Source organism: Stigmatopora argus, chromosome 5 (genome assembly GCF_051989625.1).
Source record: "Stigmatopora argus isolate UIUO_Sarg chromosome 5, RoL_Sarg_1.0, whole genome shotgun sequence".
NCBI lineage: Eukaryota > Metazoa > Chordata > Actinopteri > Syngnathiformes > Syngnathidae > Stigmatopora > Stigmatopora argus.
The window spans coordinates 18115445-18136520 of NC_135391.1; the positions used below are offsets into that span (position 1 = coordinate 18115445).

The 21076-nt window shown below is 39.9% G+C and overlaps 1 protein-coding gene across 7 annotated transcripts in view; it reads right to left on the bottom strand.

Annotated features, from left to right (window-relative positions):
• slc4a4a (solute carrier family 4 member 4a) overlaps positions 1-21076 on the bottom strand; it is a 62708-nt gene that overhangs the window by 26708 nt on the left and 14924 nt on the right. For 3 of the 7 annotated variants that reach the window (XM_077601768.1, XM_077601770.1, XM_077601769.1), the window contains exons 4-10: positions 17722-17889; positions 9783-9918; positions 8082-8242; positions 5354-5533; positions 3508-3603; positions 568-644; positions 233-390 (exon numbers count right to left, since the gene is read on the bottom strand). In XM_077601768.1, the coding sequence (XP_077457894.1) occupies positions 233-390; positions 568-644; positions 3508-3603; positions 5354-5533; positions 8082-8242; positions 9783-9918; positions 17722-17889 (976 nt within the window). The remainder of the gene's footprint in view (positions 1-232; positions 391-567; positions 645-3507; positions 3604-5353; positions 5534-8081; positions 8243-9782; positions 9919-17721; positions 17890-21076) is intronic. The other 4 variants (XM_077601772.1, XM_077601774.1, XM_077601771.1 and 1 more) reach the window with 2 other exon arrangements.

Genomic DNA, 21076 nt, shown 5'->3' on the forward strand with positions numbered 1-21076 from the left:
ATAATAGGGGTGATCCTACTTTGCAGTTTTTCAAATATCGCATCCATGTCTGGTCTACAGTATCCACAAAATTCAAGGTACATTATATTTCTTTATCGCATTAATAATTTATTCACAGTGTGAAACCACTTTTATCTTTGAAGAGGCTAAATTTTTCCCTGAATCACTAGTTTCTTCGCACGTTTGCTCTGATTTTCAAGTAAACGATGTGTTTCCGGTTTATTTGTTGAACCTGGTGGGGACGGGAACTTCGGTGAGGGCGCCCAGCATGACGGCCTGCTGCAGTCGCGCGAAGGCCACAAAGGGCACATCCAGGAAGTCCACCTCACCCACCAGCACGTTGGAGGCCTCAGCATCCCTGGGTAGTTTCTTCATGAACTTGTTTCTCAGCTACATAGTAAAGGAACAAGACCGAGTGTTTGTCAAAGATTTTATTCAGTCTTATTTCTGTTAAAAATTGAAATGTGTGGCCATAAGATGCCATTTTGAATTTTAGTTTCATTCAATGGGTTTAAATCTATTTCCACTCCATTTTGATTTAACCTCCATCTAAGGTAAGTGACTGACCTGCTCTTTTTCTGGCTTGTCAGAGATGTCGTTGAGGCTGCTGGAGGTCAAGTTCCGATGGGTGCTGCTAGGACTATCTGTTTCAAACATACAACAAACTGTGACAAGTCCCCCTTAGCGAAGAAAAAAAACATGCCGTGATTCCCTAAAACATCACCAAAAACCCCATGCAAATTTGATCGGATATAAACGAGGAATTCTACATCTCCAATTCTATAGATCTTCATGTTCCACCACCATTGACGTCACCGTGGACGTCCCATCCATTTGGACTGGGTGGTCAAATGAATGGGAGGTCTATCGCTGTCAAAAGCATCTAATGAGTTAACCAGAGGGAATGTTAACTCCACCCTCTCTCCCTGGAGTGGAGAATGATGGCATTGTCATATCTACCACAATCATCACTCGTACGGTCACCAGAGCAATGTAGGTAATAACACCTTTGTCAGTGTGGTGCAGCCTCAGGGGGTGTGAATTCTTCACAAGTCCAGGATGCACCATGGAATGGTTATTATAAAGTTGCTCTCACTACTCTACTAGTTATGCATGTTTAGATAGAGATTAATTTCATTTGAACTAGTTTAGGAATGGGAAACATCATTGGACACAACATAAGAAACATTTAATGACTCCTAATTTGGGACTCATGAAAGCACACTAAATACATATTTGCTACACAGCCAAATAATTAACTAACAATAGGTTAAGTAGATATTTAACACACTGACAAACAATAGCTAAAACTTCACTAAATATGTGGCTAACCAATGCTTACGTGCCACTTAACTAAAATATCTACACAGTTAACTAGATAAGCAACAAAATATAGTGACAACAAATTGCCTGCAGTTAACTACCTAACAAACTATTTAACTAACAAACTCACTAAATGAGTATAAACCAGTTAACAAGTTAAGCACTACAATATACTGAAAATAAATAGTCATGACTTGAATACAGTCGTACCTCTGCTTACGAATGCCTCTAGGTACAAAATTTTCAAGTTACAAAACCCTTTGAAATGCAAATGACCATCCCAACATACTAGACAAGATTCAAGTTACGTAAGCCCTCAAAACGTAAATGCATTTCCTATATCGTTATTTTAATTAGAAAATCTCCCGGCCTGCTTTACTCCAACATGGAGTCTCACATAACAACAACAAACCTCCTTTGACCGCAGTTTGTTGTCACAGAGTTCTTTATTTAAAATTATTGGTTTGAATTAAATGGATAAGCAGGCCCTATTATTTATTGAAAAACAGATGATCAGAAAGTGGCGTGCGGTTGACTGATATTGCTAGGCAATACAGCCGGCTATAACCCACCTACTAGCATCACTACGCTATTGAAGCAGAGGGAAGCATTAAAAGTGACAACTCCTTGGCATGGTCTCTCTGTACTGAACGACGAGATGGAGCGACTCGTAGTCATTTGAACTTATGTTTAATGGTAAGTTGTTTTGAATTCATATTTTGAAGTTGTCTAGATGTGTTTATGTGCACGTGTACGTGTACTAACGTTAGCTTCCTCCTTCTTGCACAGTACTACTGCATGAATACCGTATTTTCTCGCATATTGATCGAATCCACGTATAAGCTGTACCCTTGAAATTGCCTTAAAATCGTTGAATTTTACGATTTTTCTCTTATAAGTCAGAGCCCGTTTAACAACCGGTAAAAGGTAAGATGGCGGCGCCCTGAGCAAACAATGGCAGGCACAAGTAATAGAGTTTTTTCACATTTTATGCCAGATAAGTTTTTTTTCTTGAATTTCATTCATTGACGTCAAAATTAATTTTGTTTAGCGTTTTATCTGTTTATCTTTTCTCAATTTTGAAATAAATGACCGTATCGGCCGCATTGTCTTGCGTTATGGCGTTTCATCTTTGTCACCCTGCAGTTTTGTGCATGTCAAGTCTAATTTGTGTATTATACATATGATATATAAGCCGTACCCTTGATTCACTCGTCATTTTTTTCCGTAAAAAAATATGGCTTATAAGCGAGAAAATACGGTAGAACATTGTTTTTGGATGCTTGTTAAATAAATTATTTTCTCATCATTTTCTTTCATTTTTGTCTGTTTGATCTTGGAACGAATTACAAAAATTATATATAAGGTACTGCTCTATTTACGATGCAAGTTACAAAAAAGTTCTGGAACCAAGTAATTTGAAAAGTAGAGGTACGACTGTAATTAACTAACCAATGCTCATCCACTCAAGTAGTAAGTGCCACTTAAACCAATAACTATCAATCAGTTGAATAGATAAGTAATTAAAATATAGTGACAACTAACAATCACAAACAAATGCCCACATCCAAGTAATTACTATTAAACATAATAACTATCAACCAATTCGCGGAATAATTTCCAAAACATACGGACAAACAAACAGCCTCCCTTAACAAAGAAAGTATAAGTAAAAAATGTCCATATCTAACTAAATAGGTACAAAGCAGCTCATAAAATAAGTAACCAAAATAAATTTAAAAGAAATACTCAATCACCGGACCACCCACTAACAAATATTAAAAACTAAACAACAAATGAAAAACAAATATCAACCAGTTAACTTGAATATTAATCAACAAATATTCCAGCTATTTATTAAATGATAAGTGAGTGCAAATGAATCGAAAACTAGTCACCAGTTCACTGTAAAAGTAACTCAGTAACTAGATAAATAATACAAAATAAATTAATAAAGCCAACTAATAAATAGACTTAATAACACATCCAACCGACTGAAAAGTTTACTCACTAATAAGCATTGAACTACCTCCCGAGCAAGCCAACTTTCATGACAACACGGCCTGACATGCTGATCTTTGGTGGAGGTCCCATTGATTTTTAGTTTTTATGTCCAATAAACCACCTGATTGGAGGAAACCGTCCAATTAGGGGTTAGAGGCAGTGTTTGCGCTGCTCACTTACTGAGCCAATCCATGCTGGCGCTCCTCTGACTCTGCAAGTCCTCCATTGAGATGCCGCTCGACAGGCACGTCACGGAGGTCTCCAGAGGACTACGGCCTTTGTTTAGTATTAGTTTAGTAGCGGGTTAGCCATCCGGACAGCAAGAAAAAAGACAGAGAGAAAGGCCAAACACCCACAAAATGAAAAGGGAGCCCGCACATAGAAAAAAGCAACTAACCAGTTAGCCAAATCAACTAGATATCACAGTGGAACCTCAAAGTCGTGGCCCGTGGGACAGTATTTTGTGGTACTTTACTTGATGCCTGTTTTTTTTTGTTTTTTGTTTTCCTGTTCAGGCTAAGTTAATTTTTCAGCGATTATGGTCAATCTTATCACTTATCCAAAGTAAACTCATTAACCAAAATCAAATCATTTTATTTGTTCATTTTGTGTATACTTCTAATACTAATATATTGTCATTTCAGTGACTTCAAATAGAATAAACAGGATGATTTTGCAATTATGGCAAAGATCTAAAGATGCTTAGAGGTTCCACTGCTATGAGAGCATAGGCATCCAAGTCTCTGGAAAGAAGCACCAAAAAAGCTCATTCTTAACATTTCAAAGACTTGATGCGTGCTCACAGTTTTTTTTTGAGTTGTTTCGATTGACATTATTAGCAGTTGCTGTCACTTTTCACCTCCCTGATATCCCCAAAAATTCAAGCTCGCTCAACTGGATTAATGCCCAAAAAAGTTTATCAAGAAAAATGATTGAAAATTAGTTAGCAGTCGTGCAGACTACTAATAGCACAAAATTGTCATTGAATAGCAACACGGAGGTGGAAAGCTGACAGTTCATACCACTTTTACTAATCTAAAGCATTGTCAACTCGATTACACGCACACACACACAAACAAATGTTAAAAGCGACTCAGCATAAACAAAGTGTATCATCAAAGCATGAAATCATGTTTGATGTGCATGCTAGTTTAAATGATCTTCATGTGATAAAGATGAACTCAATTGGAACGTCGACCCTACCAATATGACTGCCATGTAGGATGGTCAATGGCAGTGAAAGATAAGCATTCACAGCTAGTCCTCACAGATTATAGGTGCTATGAAATGGTGACCGTGTCAAAAAATGGAAATGACCCCATAATTGTAATTTCAAATGTAGAAAATAGAAATTTGGCACTCAAATTTGTCTGTTTCTTCAAATTTAACATCACCACAAATATTAATATCTTGCTTTCTTGAAGTACTCTAGCTAGTATTTTGTTAACAGAATGGTCACACGGGAACAAGATCGTAGAAAACTGCAGAAAATCTGCAGTTTATTTTGGGAGCGACATCATCTTCTGTTTAGGTTTTTTTTTTGTGAGTGGGGTCAAACCAAGTAAGAACAGAAGACTAATTACCTTGTAATTTCTTTACTATGCCTTTTGCGTCACATTTTTGGATTTGTGTCCAAAATGTGGTCTGCTATCATTTAAAAGTTATTTTTGTAGTATTTAATAGCACTTTTAAATGTATTGTAAATGGCAGACTATAAGTAATTATTAGTTTGTTTGTTTTTTAACTTATTAACTGTTTTTGTATTATTTTTTTCTATGATCGACCGTAAGAGATGAACTAAATAGGTGGAGGTGGTCATATTTTATTCCACAAACGCATATCACCGTCAGTGAGTTCAAGAGAACGATGGTTAAAAGTCTAATTTCAACTTAACAAGCAAGCATTTGAGAGCCTTGTTAGTCGAGTACATGTTGTTGAAATGGTGATCCTGAGTAGCTTTTAAAGTAGTTGAAGAGGACCCCAAAACCAATGGAGACTGCAACAGACTGGCAGGACGGAGCATTACCGTTGTCTTGGTTGGAAAAGAGCCTACTTGCGCTGGAGACGGTCTTGCCTATGTCAGCCAACGAGCGCAGGTTGGACTTCTTGGTCTGGTGGCGATGCCTGCGCAGCAGTGTGTACATCACCTTGTCCTTTAGTTCCGCCTTCAGCTGACCGCTCTCAATCTGGTTGTTTGTGATCATCTCTGGAAAGAAACGGTGACAATTTAAGATTTCAAAAAGGGGTCACTTTAATGGAAAAACAAGTTGCCGTTTCAGGTGAGTCATAATTTCACCTGATTACAATTGCAGAAAAAGTTAGAAAGTTAAAATATCTGAGGTTGTCCTTAGTAGTGGACCCTGGAGATATCTCAGACAATACATACACCGGGCTAAAGTATAAAAACATCTACTCAAGTATATGTACAGTTTCAGTGAAGTTACAATCAAGTAAAAAAGCATGTACTCAAAGTAAAAGTAGCTCATTTTAAATTCATCCAAAAAAGATGTAAAAACAGTTTTACAGTCATTTTGTCATTTCTTTCAGATATTTAGACACTTCCTTTGCTTCCAATTCGAGGAAGCATTGTTTTAATTTTTTTCTAAAATAATGAACACAAATGGAGATTTTATTTTCTTCAGATCTGAGTTTTAAAAAATCAATAATAATCATATTATAAATAATCATATTGTATGTGAATAGTAATAGTTTTTGGTGACTTTCTTTTTTTTTAGATTAGATAAATATCATCAATTGGTGCGTGTGAGCCTTTGTGACCTAACACATAAAGCAAAAGATGGTGCCCATTTGTTCAACAACACTGACAGTAGAAGCGCTTCAGGGAAAGTGTACTGTATAATGGGCTCAAACCAAGAGGCCAGTGAAGTGCACTCAATTACTGGACATGAATCAGTGATAGCAATAACGTTTCTTGCTTCTTTCACTGCTCCGTGTAATTTTGGGTCCTAGCATGAGAAGACGTCATCTTCGTCAACAAAGTCCTTTTGGGGATGAGAAACTCGAAGAAAGTGGACAGGGCATAAAAATCTGAATGTGCACACAATGTTTGGTAAATGGATTTAGTGCCTTAACAGTTTTAAGGGACTCAAAGCATTTGGATGTTTATTGTGGACAGACTGAGCAAAAGAGGGGCATGGACACTTTAAAGGAGCCATAAGTAAGACTGATGGTCAAAATCAATGCTGCAATCAGGGTCAACATTTTGGAGCACACAACAGTCCAATATGAATTGCCAGATAAAAGCTTTGCAACGGAGAATCAAGCTCTGTTATCGTACCAATGTTGAATTTCAATCAGAAAAGTCAAAGGTTAACAAACTACACGTTGGCGTTACTAATGATCATGTCAACATACATACAACCTATGTATATATTACTTACAAAAATTTAGTAGATGGCACTACAGTTTTCAAACATATGAGTTTGAAGTTGCACCGGTGTTTTGTTGGCACAAAAAAAAATCCCGTTCAGCGAGGTAGCCAAATAGAAATTTGAGCTTTTTTGGTGTGCGTGTTCACGACAACGGGAGGCGAACTAACTTTTCTCAATAAGATATGAGACTGGCAAATAAGATTTAATTTGAAAATATATTGAGAGCATCCACAAGAAGATTTTATTCCTTCATCCATTTCTATGACAGACTAACATAGTATGCACATATAAAGACACCATCTTGGGTCTGCTCAATAGACCCCGTGCAAAAAAAATGTAACATGATCGTGTCAACTCTCTTCATATTTCAAAAGTTTTTCCATATTGGGATTTTATTATTATTACATTATTTATATTTAGTTTTCTATATTTGTCAGTGGGTGGCCTAGTGAAAGAGTGGTTAGCGCGTCAGAGTTCTGGGGTCGAGGGTTTGGTCCTCACTGTGTGGGGTTTGCATGTTTTCTCCAGACTTGAATGGGCTTTTTTCAGGTGCTCCGGTTTCCTCCCACATCCCAAAAAACATGCACGAGAGGCCTGTTGGACACTCTAAATTGTCCCTAAGTATGAGTGTGTGAGCGTAAGTGGTTTTCCGTCTCCGTGTGCCCTGCGATTGTCTGGCCACCAATAATGGGTGTCCCACCCACCTGGTAGCCATAGTTGCTTGGGATAAGTTTCAGCACCCTCGTGATCCTTGTGAGGATAAGCGGCATGGAAAAATAATTCATGTTTATTATTACGACGGCCCAGCAACCAAGTGGTTAGCTCGTCGGCCTCACAGTTCTTGGGGTGAGGGTTCAATTCCAGGTCTGTCCTCACTATGTGGACTTGCATGTTCTCCCCGGGGCTCTGTGGGTTTTCTCCAGATACTCTGGTTTCCTCCCACATCTGACATTACGCATGTAGGCTGGTTGAACACTCTAAATTGCCCCTAGGTATGAGTATGAGCGCAAATGGTTGTCCGTCTCCTTGTGCCCTACGATTGGCTGACCACCGATTCAGGGTGGTTGTAGTTGACTAGAATAGGCTCTAGCACCTTCATGAAATTTTTGAAGATAAGCACTTGGCAAAATGAATGAATCAATGAATGAATGAAAGAATGCTTTGTATTAATAAGAGTCAAATTCATTTAAAGGAGGAAGGCTACCAGTGAATGTTTATTCACCACAAATGTGTATTCACTGGTAGCCTTCCCCTGCTAATTTCAACAAGTTTTCAACAATTTTTTTCTTGTAGTTTTTCTTTTCTCCACATCTCATCATCGATTGCCGTGTTTTACAATGAAGCTAAGACATTTAGACTCACCGACCACCTGAGGCAAAGTGGAGGCCTCCATGTCCAGCATGATGGTGCCTTTCTCGATGCAGGTACGCAGCTCAAACAGGCTGTGCAGAGACAAGGTGGCTACATGAGGTTTGCTCCAGCGCTCACCGCCTTTCTCGACCTTCTCCTCAAACTTGATCCACCTGAAAAAACAATGTTAGGAACACTTTGTATGAGGGCATCTGTCAGACAAGCCATGCAAAAACAACAAACGATACCTTAATTTATTAATTAATTAATCTTCCATACCACCCATGCTTGAAGGGGATGTGGGGCTTGCTGGAGCCTAACCTAATCTTTGGGCGAAAGGCGGACTACACCCTAGACTGGTCGCCAGTCAGCCATAGGGCACACAGAGAGACAAACAACCATCCACACCCTCAATCATAACCCCACCAGCGGGAATTTAGCCCGCGCCTGCCTGCACCGAAGTCAGGTGAGTGAACCTCTACACCACAAGGCGGCACTCATTAACATTGAAGTATATTATATTTAGGCCCAGTGGCACAAGTGGTTCGCGCGTCGGCCTCACAGCTCTGGGGTCCTAGGTTCAAGTCCAGGTCAGTCCATCTGTGTGGAGTTTGCATGTTCTCCCCAGGCCTGCGTGGGTTTTCTCCAGGTACTCCGGTTTCCTCCCACATTCCAAAAACATACATGGTAGGCTGATTGGACACTCTAAATTGCCCCTAGGTATGGGTGCGAGCGTGAATGGTTGTTTGTCTCCTTGTGCCCTGCTATTGGCTGGCCACCAATTCAAGGTGTCCCCTGCCTCTGGCCCGCAGACAGCTGGGATTGGCTCTAGCACCCCCTCAACTCTAATGAGGATAAAGCGATTCAGAAAATGAGAGAGAGACTATATTAAATATAGTTATGTTGCGCAATCGTAAATCCTGGGAGTAAAATTCAATGAGGTTGCTTGAAAAAACTACAAATTTTATGTGCATTGTAATGCAACCCTACAACAAATGTACATCATAATTAGATGTTTTTTTGTCTCTTTCCACCCAATATTTACTTTGATAGTGGGAATATCCAGTTTTCACATTGTGTAAATACGTGCTGGGGGATCAAACTCACTCCTGAATGGATGAGTTGAGCATTGGCTGCCACTAGCTACAGAAGCTGGCCGGGGGCCACATGCAACTTCTAATTCGCCACCAATGTGCCGCTTCTTGGGCTCTGTTAATTTCTCTTCCAAAGAAAACTAGGGGATTAAAGAAACCAGTTTCTGGTGCTTTTTCCCATTGGAAAAAACAACAGATACTGAGCATAACAAAACTACAGATACAACATTATTCAATATAATTCAACATACAACAGAACTAATGTAAGGGTCATACACGCAAAGTCCATTTGAAATGAGATGGCAGGCAGGGAATGAACTTTCCACTAGCAGGAATCAAACAATTGCGTAAATCCTATTTTTTTTCTTTGAAAATAATAAAATCAGTTGAGATATAGTTTTGTGAAAACACCTGAATACGGACGGCTATCTGCTATATTGCTTATTTGATTAGAAACTGAGGTTTATATTTCACATTTAGGGCGAAATGGTCAACCCTTTAGGGCTTGTCGTTAACTCATTAGCAGCCAGCAGTTAGTAATCATGTCTCAGTGCCATAGACGGCGATCGACGTCCAATCTATTTGGACCTGGTGGTTGGCAGCAATCATTTGGTCTTACCTGGCGGTCTCCTTCCACTCCATCTCCTGTCCGTCCACCGACAGCAGCTCGTCCAGCTCTGTGAAGAGTTGCGGTGGTGGTGGGCCATCATCTTCTTCCCCAAGGATGAATCGGATCCTCTCTGCGGCTGGCGAGACTGTGGAGACGGGAAAGATAGTTCCTGTCAAAGGCCGCCGGGGAGCTTCCAGTAGCAGCTCCGGGGGCGGAGGTGGGGGAGGTGCCAGGATGCCCTCCTGGACTTTTTCCTGCGCATCCTCCTCCTGGTTATTATTGTTGTTGGCCATTAAATTAAAGTTTTCCGAGCTCTGACTTTTCAGGTGCAAGTCTCAAGCAGAGCCCTTATGAAAGACCCTGAAAGTGACAGAGCCTCTCAGCTGCTTTGTGAAACAGGTACTGTGCGAGGAGGGGGGACCCATTGGCGTAACCCCTCCACCCCACCCTCACTGAAGGCTATTGGCTCACCCCTGGGAGCCCCTCGCTCACAATTAGGAAAGGCTTGGCAAAGCGGCCCATTCTCCAGGCCTGGCCGGCTTTGGCTTCCTTTCCTCATTTGAATATTTCTAAAAAGGACAAGGTGAAAACTCAACACGCTAATGTTGATACAATACTTTTTGTCCATTTGATTGTTGGCGCAAAATTTTATTGAATGCTTTTTATTGTCATTATACAAGTATAATAAATTTTCACATTAGAGGTACAAATAACTCAAATAAACCCAACTCAACTCAATAAAACCCTGAGCAACTTAATGCAACACAATTCAACATACCTCAACACAACCGAACACAATTCAACATACCTTAACACAACCGAACACAATTCAACATACCTCAACACAACCGAACACAATTCAACAAACCTCAACACAACCGAACACAAGTCAACTTAACTCAATTTAGTGTATTTCAACTTCACTCAATGCAACGCAACACAAGTTACCTCAACCTAACGTAACTGAACGCAACTGAACAAAACACAAGAAAACTTAAATCAACTCAACTAAACTCATAAGCTGAACTCAACTTAAACCAACTTAAGTAAACTCATCTAACACAACACAATTTACCATAATTTAACTCATGCTAACTCACCTTAACATAACTCAATGAAACAGCAACTCAACACAGCTCACCTTAACTCAACCCATATTAATTCAACTAATCTTAACTTGGCTCATTGACTGCCATTGACGACGACATACGTCAAATCCAATTGAAGTGGGAGGAATTCCGAGCCAATGGACAAATGTTCATTTGCCCTTCTAAATCCAAATGGGAGCAACAAACTGACAAGGAAGTGACCCAAAATGCCCCAAATTCAATAGGATGTGACACAGCTTTTTCTAGACTAAAAAAATATGCAGTCATTTACTGGTGGCATTTGTTTATTTATTTTTATTGAGTTTAAGTAGCGGACTGGCGAGTGAGTGGTTAGCGTGTCAGACTCACAGCGGGGGACCTGTGTTCAAATCCAGGTCGGTCCACCTGTTTAGAGTTTGCATGTTCTCCCCGGGCCTGTGTGGGTTTTCTCCGGGTACTCCGGTTTCCTCCCACATTCCAAAGACATGCATAGTAGGCTGATTGGACACTCTAAATTGCCCCTAGGCATGAGTGTGGGCATTAATGGTTGTTTGTCTCGTGCCCTGCGATTAGCTCGCCACCAATTCAGGGTGTCCCCCGCCTCTGGCCCGAAGTCAGCTGGGATGGACTCCAGCACCCCCGCGACCCTAGTGAGGATAAAGTGGTTCAGAAAATGAGAAATGAGGTGTTAAAGTATAGGCATCATATCGATATCAGCAAAGCATACCTTGAAAGGGTTCCGATTAGAGGTCAAACTAAATCTGGGCTACACTTGATCTGAATGCTTCTTATGACAGTGTGCAAAGACTGTCATAATCCTGGCCCAATACTCGTCATTCGGATTAACACTATCGTAATTATGAATCACATGTCTAGAATATGGTAGGACCGGCGGAAGAGTGGTTAGTGCGTCAGCCTAATAGTTCCAGGGTCGAGGGTTCGATCCCACTGTGCACAGTCTTCACTGTGTGGAGTTTGCATGTTTTCCCCAGGCTTACATGGGTTTATTCTGGTTTTTACTCCGGTTTCCTCCCAGATCCTGACATTATGCATATAGGCTGGTTGAACACTCTAAATTGCCCCTAGGTATGAGTATGAGCGCAAATGGTTGTCCGTCTCCTTGCACCCTGCAATTGGCCGGCCCCTGATTCAGGGTGTCCCCTGCATGGTGCCAATAGTTATCTGGGATAGGCTCCAAGACCCCCTGTGAACCTTGTGAGCGTTTCAGAAAATGAATAAATGAATGTCTAGAACATGACTGAATGCTTATGACCGACTTCATTAAGTGTCATTCAGTAAATCATGTCACTTCAGAGGCAAAGTTGGCATTATTTCAAATGTGTTTGGGTTAGGCTTAGGCATTACGAACTTTGATGGGCTTAGGCTGCTGGATGAACAACATTGTGATTTCAACACTGCCTAGACCTTGCTACTTGTGCATGTCTCATGTCTCATCGTTTACATGCTGCTTTTTATTCTTTTGTCCTGTATTACCTTATTGATTTATTCCTCAACCTGCGCACGGGACTAAAGATGGAAATTAGCCTTCGACTATAAACGTAGATATTTACATATATATGTTCATCATTGACTCGACTGACTTCGGTGCGGGCAGGCACAGGCTTAATTCCTGCTGGTGGCGGTATGACTGTGAGTGCAGATGGTTGTTTGTCTCTCTGTGTGCCCTACGGCTGACTGGCGACCAGTCTAGGGTGTAATCTGGCTTTCGCCTGAAGTCACCTGGGTTAGGCTCCAGCAACCCCTGCAACCCTTTCGAGAATGCGTTGTATGAAGATGAATGAATTAATCTTCATTATCATCTTCATTAATATGTATTGTCCCTTTATTAAATAAATCCAACTCAAACTCTAACATTTGATGACATGCCATAAGCGTTCATGTCAGGTGTAATGTCATGATTATGAGAGTCTTATGACAGTCATGAGAAGCAATCATGTGTTACCAAAATCTGATCTCATGAGAAAATGAGACTTACTGTCCCGCTCCGGCAGTTGCTAAGCGGGGTGGGGGTGGGAGGGGGGAGCGCAGGGCTGGGTGAAAGCAAAGAGGGCTGAGAGCGCAAGCACCGAGAGAGCGGATAGAAATGAAAACCCATCGCTCAAACGCAATTTCAAAGGCGTGTGCGCGCTCTTGCTGAGAGCCACCGAGCATCGCACAAAGAGCGCTTTGTCCCGGTCACACAGGCATTATGGGATACCGTGTGCGGGGAGAAAGGAATAGCCCCGCCGCTTCTCGGCGATGCGCATCCTGCGCAAAATGGCCGCCACCGTCGGGGCTGCCATTGACAGCGAAATATACGTCCAAATCTTTTGACCTGGGAGGGATTTTAATCCAAATATGTTTATCGATAGTACTTGTCCAATCCATTCGAGAAGAATGAACAAACATTCATTTGTTGCTCACACTCATACCTAGGAGCAATGTAGATTGCTCAACCAGCCTACCATGCATGTTTTGGGGACATGGGAGGAAACCCTCGAAAGCCCAGGGAGAACATGCAAACTCCACACAGTGAGGACTGGCCTGAGATCGAACCCATGACCCCAGAACTGTGAGGCCGACGTGCTAACCACTCGTCCGCCAGGCCATGTCCAAAGCATCAAATGTAGGTTTGAACATTATTTCATTCATTTTCTGAACCGCTTACCCTCCCAAGCCCATCCCAGCTGACTTCGGGCCAGAGGTAGGGGACATCATGAATCAGTGGCTAGCCAATCGCAAGGCATGAGGAGACGGACAACCATTCACACTCACACTCACACTCATACCTAGGGGCAGTTTAGAGTGTCCAACCCACCTCCCATGCATGTTTATGGAATGTGGGAGGAAATTGGAGTAGTACCCGGAGAAACCCCGGTAGGCCCATTGAGAATCTGCAAACTCCACACGGAAGGACAGACCTGGATTTGAACCCTAGAAGGAGCCTAGAACTGTGAGGCCGACGCGCTAACCACTCACCCACTGGGCCGCCCAGGTTCGAACATGTAAAATGTAAAACAACTACCTAGATCTTGCAAGTTAGATATATCCCTGAAATAAAAAAATCATATTTTTTTTCTCTCACAAAGTTTTGGGGGAATCAGTTTTGTGACCGCTGCAAATTTGAGTTTTGACCTCATAACTTTTTTTAACCTTTTCTGTTTCATATTACAAACATACACTACAAGTTTGATGATGTTCTCTACATTTATTTTTGAGTTATTCTTCTGATCATTGCCCTCATTATAAAATAATCATCTCTTCCTTTTTGTTTTAAAAACATATTCAGCACCTGTGAAAATAACTCCTTTATACATTTTTAGTTATCCTGAACACAAACAGACATATGGAACTGAATATTAATATTAAAATTTTATATTTAGAATATGAGGTCGGGTGTAATAATAGATACTACTTTTCATTTGCCTCTTTGAGAACATCTAGATTGATTTCACTTTGTCGGATGCAAATTTGATCAATATCCATAGACCTTTGTTTTTCTTTTTATAAATCCAGCCTGTTGACAGTGTTGTGTCTCATTGACGTAATTTGATGCCGGGTAAAAGAGTTTCAGCTCAAATGCCAAGCCAGAGAAAAAGCACTGCGACCTTTGTTAATCTCATCAACTTTTAAACCAAATATACGATAAAAAAGCCAAATGATACATTTGATTGAAAACCAATTCATTAAAGACTGGCTAAAAAAGAGTGAGCCAAAATTTAACTGATTCACCGCCATTGAGGGCCATAAGCATTCAAACTCGTATTTTAAGTGGAAGGGTTGAATTGAACGTTCATATACTGCCATCCTCCCGCTTCAAATGGATTGGACCTCCACTAGCAACAAACTAATTAACATTTACTATGTTAGCCATGCTTATTAGCAACTTAATAGCTTTGGTTACACCAATGCTTTGTGTTGGGGTTATTCCGGGATATTATCATATAAGTGCATATTAGTCATTATATGGTATATGAGCTTTATTTCAATTTGGGAGCAAGCAAGCTCGAGGTCACTCTCCATGGCAGCTGGCTCCGAGGACATTTAATTGTTTTTAGGACTATTGACCTGACAGATCACCAAGTTCCGGGCCAAAGACTGTAGATCTGAGTTCGCAATGAAGATCTGTGAAGGACTCTTAAATTGCTTTGACTTGGATTCCGGCTGATGGCGATAATCGAATCAACTTCCGAAAATACTCACATAGTGTTTCAAAATACTCGCATAGTGTTTCAAAATGCTGTCGCTCGGTTCACCTTGTATGAAAATTATTATGCTTACTTGTGCAAATTCTTACGCTGGTGTTTTTGGTTTCCGACCTGATATGCAATTGTTGTTGCAGTTGGTTTTTGACCTTAATTGTGTTATTCGCTTATGCAATTGGATTGAATAGATAACCTTGTAATTGTTTTGATTCGATGTCTTAAATTGGCAGGAGATGAATTCGGTCCTTCAGAATGTCACGGTGGCGAGGACGAGCCAGGACGATTCTCACGTGCAAATTAACGTCGGAGATGTACCTGATTGATGCCTCCCTTGTATTGTTTATATTATATTAAAGTATACCTATTAAAAAACCTATCACTTTGCAATCCATTTGAAGTTGGGAAGGTTGTCAGTGAATGAACATGAAATAAGTCATTTGAGCCTAATTTTGCAAGAATAGCCTTACAGTATGATGCAAATGTCTGGCCTATTCTTATGATTGCTATTAATTGAACTAACTTATTGGTCGCGTAAGACCAATATGCCATGCAGCGTCTATTGACTGTTGGCAGAAAAACAAAACCAAACGCCAGTACCGCAGACTTGTTCTTAGAAAGAGCTAACAGTGTCATTGGAAATAAATGGGGCTATTTATCACAAATGTGAATGTTAAGTGTTATGGCATATTTTGAACCATTAATTGAAAACAAATCAACTTTATTGATAAAATAATGTATTTTAGCTTCACACTTTGCTATTAGGCCAAGAAAAAATATATATATTTTGTCTTTCTCTTTCTGAGAACAACCAAACAAACACGTGAAGTTTTCCCAAAAATGTGAATCTATTTTTACTGATGGCCCTGACTGGACTCAAAAGAGTCCCAAATGAAAATTAAGGCACCAACGTCAGATAGCAGATGGGTGGCCTGTAATCTATTCTGTGATTGGATTTCTGTCCCGAAGAAAATCCCCAAATGCGCGCCACGGCACATTAAGAAACATGTACACATAGTGAAATCCAGTCACACCATGATGCGCAATCAGACACCACTGGCAAAAATTTGACTAGGATGCCAGGACAAACCACAATACAATCACTTTCATTCAAATTTCATCTTAACAATTGACTTGATAATGTTGGCTTGTCATTTTAGCTTGGAAATAAGTAGTGTCACAGTAGTATAGAATCACTAATGGGTCATCGGCAAATAACATTGTGCTGCTATTTAATGTGTACTTTTCCAGGGGGGACACCATGAATTGGTGGCCAGCCAATCGCAGGGCACAAGGAGACAAAAAAGCATTGACGCTCACACTCATACCTAGGGGCAATTTAGAGCATTTGAGTCTTTGCAATGTGGGAGGAAACCGGAGTACCCGGAGAAAACCCACAGAGGCCATGCAGAACATGCAAACTCCACACAGGTGGACTGACCTGGATTTGAACCCAGGTCCCCCACTGTGAGGCCGACGCGCTAACCACTCTTCCGCTGGGCCGCCCCTTATCTTAACTCAACTCATCCAATTTAACTAATAACAACTCATGGCTGCCATGAATTTCAAAGGCTTTATCACGAGTAGAGTAGAACAAAAGTTTCCATATTTGTACAGTAGTTTCCCTTTATTAACTTAACCCGACTTACTTACAAAACTCAAATTAAGAGTCACATTATTGGACCTCTACGTTTTTCTCTCTTTGTTTATTTCTTGCTTCGTGCAACACATACTACTTATAGTCTGAAAAATAGATAATTATGAGAGTTTATCTACACTGTACAAATAGATAATTATGAGAGTTTATCTACACTGTACAAATTGACATCCAATACAAAATGTAACGGTGTTCGCACTTTGGAATTGCCCCACATACGTGCAACACATACTACTTATAGTCTGAAAAATAGATAATTATGAGAGTTTATCTACACTGTACAAATTGACATCCAATACAAAATGTAACGGTGTTCGCACTTTGGAATTGCCCCACATACGTGCAACACATACTACTTATAGTCTGAAAAATAGATAATTATGAGAGTTTATCTACACTACAAATTGACATCCAATACAAAATGTAACGGTGTTCGCACTTTGGAATTGCCCCACATAACCTTTCCTCCCTCCCCTTCCGAGCATCCCAACAGCACCCAATGGCTTGAACAGCGGGCGTCTTGGCCGACTCGTGCAGCTGCAAACTCAACACGCGTTCGTGAAAGACAAACACACACAGCTACCCTCAGTCAAAATTGAGTGACTATTAACCAATCCAATTCACGCAATGCAACTGACCTCATCCAAATTTAGCTCATTATAACTCAACATAGCTTTCAACACATCTTAACTCAAGGAAAGCAATGTTAACTCTATTTAACACAATTTACTTCATCTTAATGCAACTTAACCAGCTCGACTCAATTTAACAAAACTCATCTTCAACTCAATTCACCTCAAGTTAATATAACCTAACTCAAACCACCTTAACTATACTCAAACAAATCCTGCTCATCTTACCTCAACTCCACTTAATTCAGCTTATCTCATTTACTAACTCATCTTAACTCAACTGAATTCAAATCATCTCAATTTAAGACAACTTAACTCAGTTTTAACAAACACGCCAAAAGGCACGCTCATAAGGAAGACGTAACTTACTAAGAGGCTTGAAGATGGCGTTCCCAGTCTCATCGTTGTTCTCGTTGTCCGACACGTTCTCCGTTGGACGGTCTTTTTTGTCTTTCTGGACGGGCACACGCCGCCGGTGGCGCCGACGACGCCGATAGCTCTTGGGGACTCGCACGCCGATGTAAACGGTGTGATGACCTGAAGCGAGACAGAGGAGGAAAAAAATGGTCAAAGATGAACCAGATGATGAAATTTCAAGAGGATTGTAGTCTGTTGTGGACTTTTGGTCCCCTTTAAAAAGGGGACCGAATTGTGACCTAAATGAGACCTCAAAATGGAATCTTAGATTGAGTTCACATAACTCAGGGATCATCGCTGATGGTTTTACAATACATTTGCCTGACTTCAATGTAAGCAGCGTAGGATTGATTCTCTCTCAGTGGCAGTGTGATTGTAAACCCGACCGGTTGTCTATCTCTGTGTGTGCCCTACGACAGGCTGGGAAAGGCTCCAGCACCCTTTGACCTGACCATGAGAAGGATAAGCCTATCCTATTTTACTTCGGGCATTGCATGTAATTCTCAATAAAAGCTTTTGATACTTGTGAAATGCTTCTAATTGAAATCATTATACCATAGAAACATCTGGCAAACACCTAAAACCCCTGAAGGAACAGACTTTGTGAAAATGTAATATTTGTTTCATTCACAAAACTTTTGGCCATGACTGTACTTGCACTAAAACTCCATCGGCTGCTAACCACTTCAGTCACATTTTGTACCTACTAATTTATGTGACCACATATTCCGGTAGACTACTTATCTATATTGACTACTCATTTATTGATTATTTATTTATTAATTTCTATTATTATTTATTTGTTTCCTGGTGAAGATTTAAATCTCTCTCTCTCTCTCTCTCTCTCTCTCTCTCTCTATATATATATATATATATATATATATATACATATATATACATATATATATTTATATATATATATATACTAAATATATATATATATTGAGATTTAAATCTTCACCAGGAAACAAATAAATTATAATAGAAATTAATAAATAAATAATCAATAAATGAGTAGTCAATATAGATAAATAGTATATATATATATATATATATATATATATATATATATATATATATGATCCATTTTGACTGGGAGGTCTAAAGTAATTGGACGTCTACCGCCATCAATGGCAGACAAGGACTTAAAGGTCGAGAATTCCAAGCAACCCCAAAATCGTAATTCACTGAAATAAAATCATCGAAAAAAAATGTCCGCCAAGACATAAGTTTTTTTTCCCCAAAATCCACCGTGCTCCAAAAATAACCTTCGGTGAGGAATCTTCCCATGTTTCTCCCGACTCCCGCAAGCGTGGGCTCCCAGAGCTTACACTACACCGTCAGTGCAAATATTTGGACTGAAAAAGAAATAGTGCGTAATTGTGAGGCCTGGCAAAATAGCGGTCGCTCTTGGGACGTCGAGACCGTTTTTAATTTTGTTTTTCTATTACAGTGGTACCTCGACATACGAGTGGCCCGACATACGAGAAATTTGAGATACAAGTAAAATTTCGGGCAAATATTTATCTTGAAAAATGAGACAAATTTTGATATACGAGCAGACAGCGGACGCGAGAGGCTGCTCATAAGAACATCATGGGCACTGTCTCTCTCCCCGCAACTCCCTCGTGTAATGTCTCTGTGGTCGCAACTTCCTCTTTGTAATCTCTCTGTGAGCACTGGGCGGAGCGTTGCATTTTTTCAGTGTTTTTTTCCGTTAGTCATTGCGAGGCGATCGCTAATACGAGAGTTATATATGCTACTTCTCGTTGGCAAGTGGTCGTGCGTTATTCTATTGTGAGGACATTTGTGTGCATAATTTTTCGAATATTTTGAAGGGAATACAAAATCAAACTACCATCGATAGGTTGCATCTGAAACTCAGGGTGGAGGGGGGCCAAACAGAGCTAACCCGGCCGGCAGAAGAAAGGTATAAAAATGTAAAACAAAATTAGAATTAAGTTTAGTGTAAGGTTAGATTGAATTTATTTTTGAGTGTGTCTGCATCGTAATCCAAGTTCATTTAAATTTGTTTATGTTATATTACGAGTCTCCCCCCTCCCCCCTCCCCTCTCTGTCTCACTCTCTCTACCCTCCGTGAAATCCGACTAATTTTTGTTCTATTAAACACATTTTAGTATACTATTAAACCACTAGTTATTTGATACTTTGTTAATAGATGGCGAATTAGAACAAATAAAACATTTTTTCCAATCCGATATCCTGTTTTTGATGTTTAAGCTCGTATCTCGAGGTACCACTGTACCTACATTCACGCTCATTAAAGCGCAAAGAACAAGGGTGTTTGCTCAATGCACTCCACTTAAGTGGATTTGAATGCCAACATGCCATCATATAATATTTACCACAAGCTGTACAGACATTGATAGAAGGGTTCATAGCAATGTTTGGACACTACGTATTTTGAAAGAGAGAAGAATTCTTGCCTGAGTTGACCACAACACAATTGAATCCAGATTCGGCCATCTTAAAACATCTTACAACTTTTACTCAGGCAAAAATAGACAAAAGAAACACCACAATGAGTCTCTAAGAATGAAAGGAAATAAATTTGAGCTCACTTTCAAATGTTGGTTTATAGAGCCACGTGGACTACCAGCTTTTTTTCAGAACAAAAAAAAATAACAATGGTAGCTACTGTGAGCACAACAACATAACATTATTCACTCCCAGAACAATGCATTGTTCGCCTAAACAACAACGGTTGAATTAATCCTGTCGTAGCCATCTCTTTTCCAGGTCATTCAGAAATTGGAAGAGGTTTGGCCTTTATATCCTTTGAAAATTAAGCCATGAATGTTAACTGAATATTTTGTTTGAAAATTTTGCTGAATATTCCTTTATAATAGCTCATAAACTAACAATGGTTTGATTACCTCATCTTATTCATCAATGGTAAACATTTTTTTTTTTTGTATTTACAATATTTAAGAACATCAGAGTAACAAAGTTGCAAATCATAAATATCATCTGTGAGGCTAGATGTCTTAAAGCAGAGTCGGTAATGTAAAAAAAAATCACTTCCTTTTATTTCTCCCTTCCTGTTGATTTCAAAATGTTCTGTCTATATAATTTAACTTCCTGTACATTTTATATAATTTTAGTGCATTTCCCTGTCATTTCTTGTTCATTGCTCACTTCCTGTTTATTTTGTGGGATTTCGGGATTTCGGGGTCACTTCTTGTTGAAAAAATGAATTACTGCAAGTGGAAACTACCGAAGTTTAGACTTAACCTGACAGTGTTTCTCCTCCAATATTACATCTTTATTCCTATAACATAAAGGA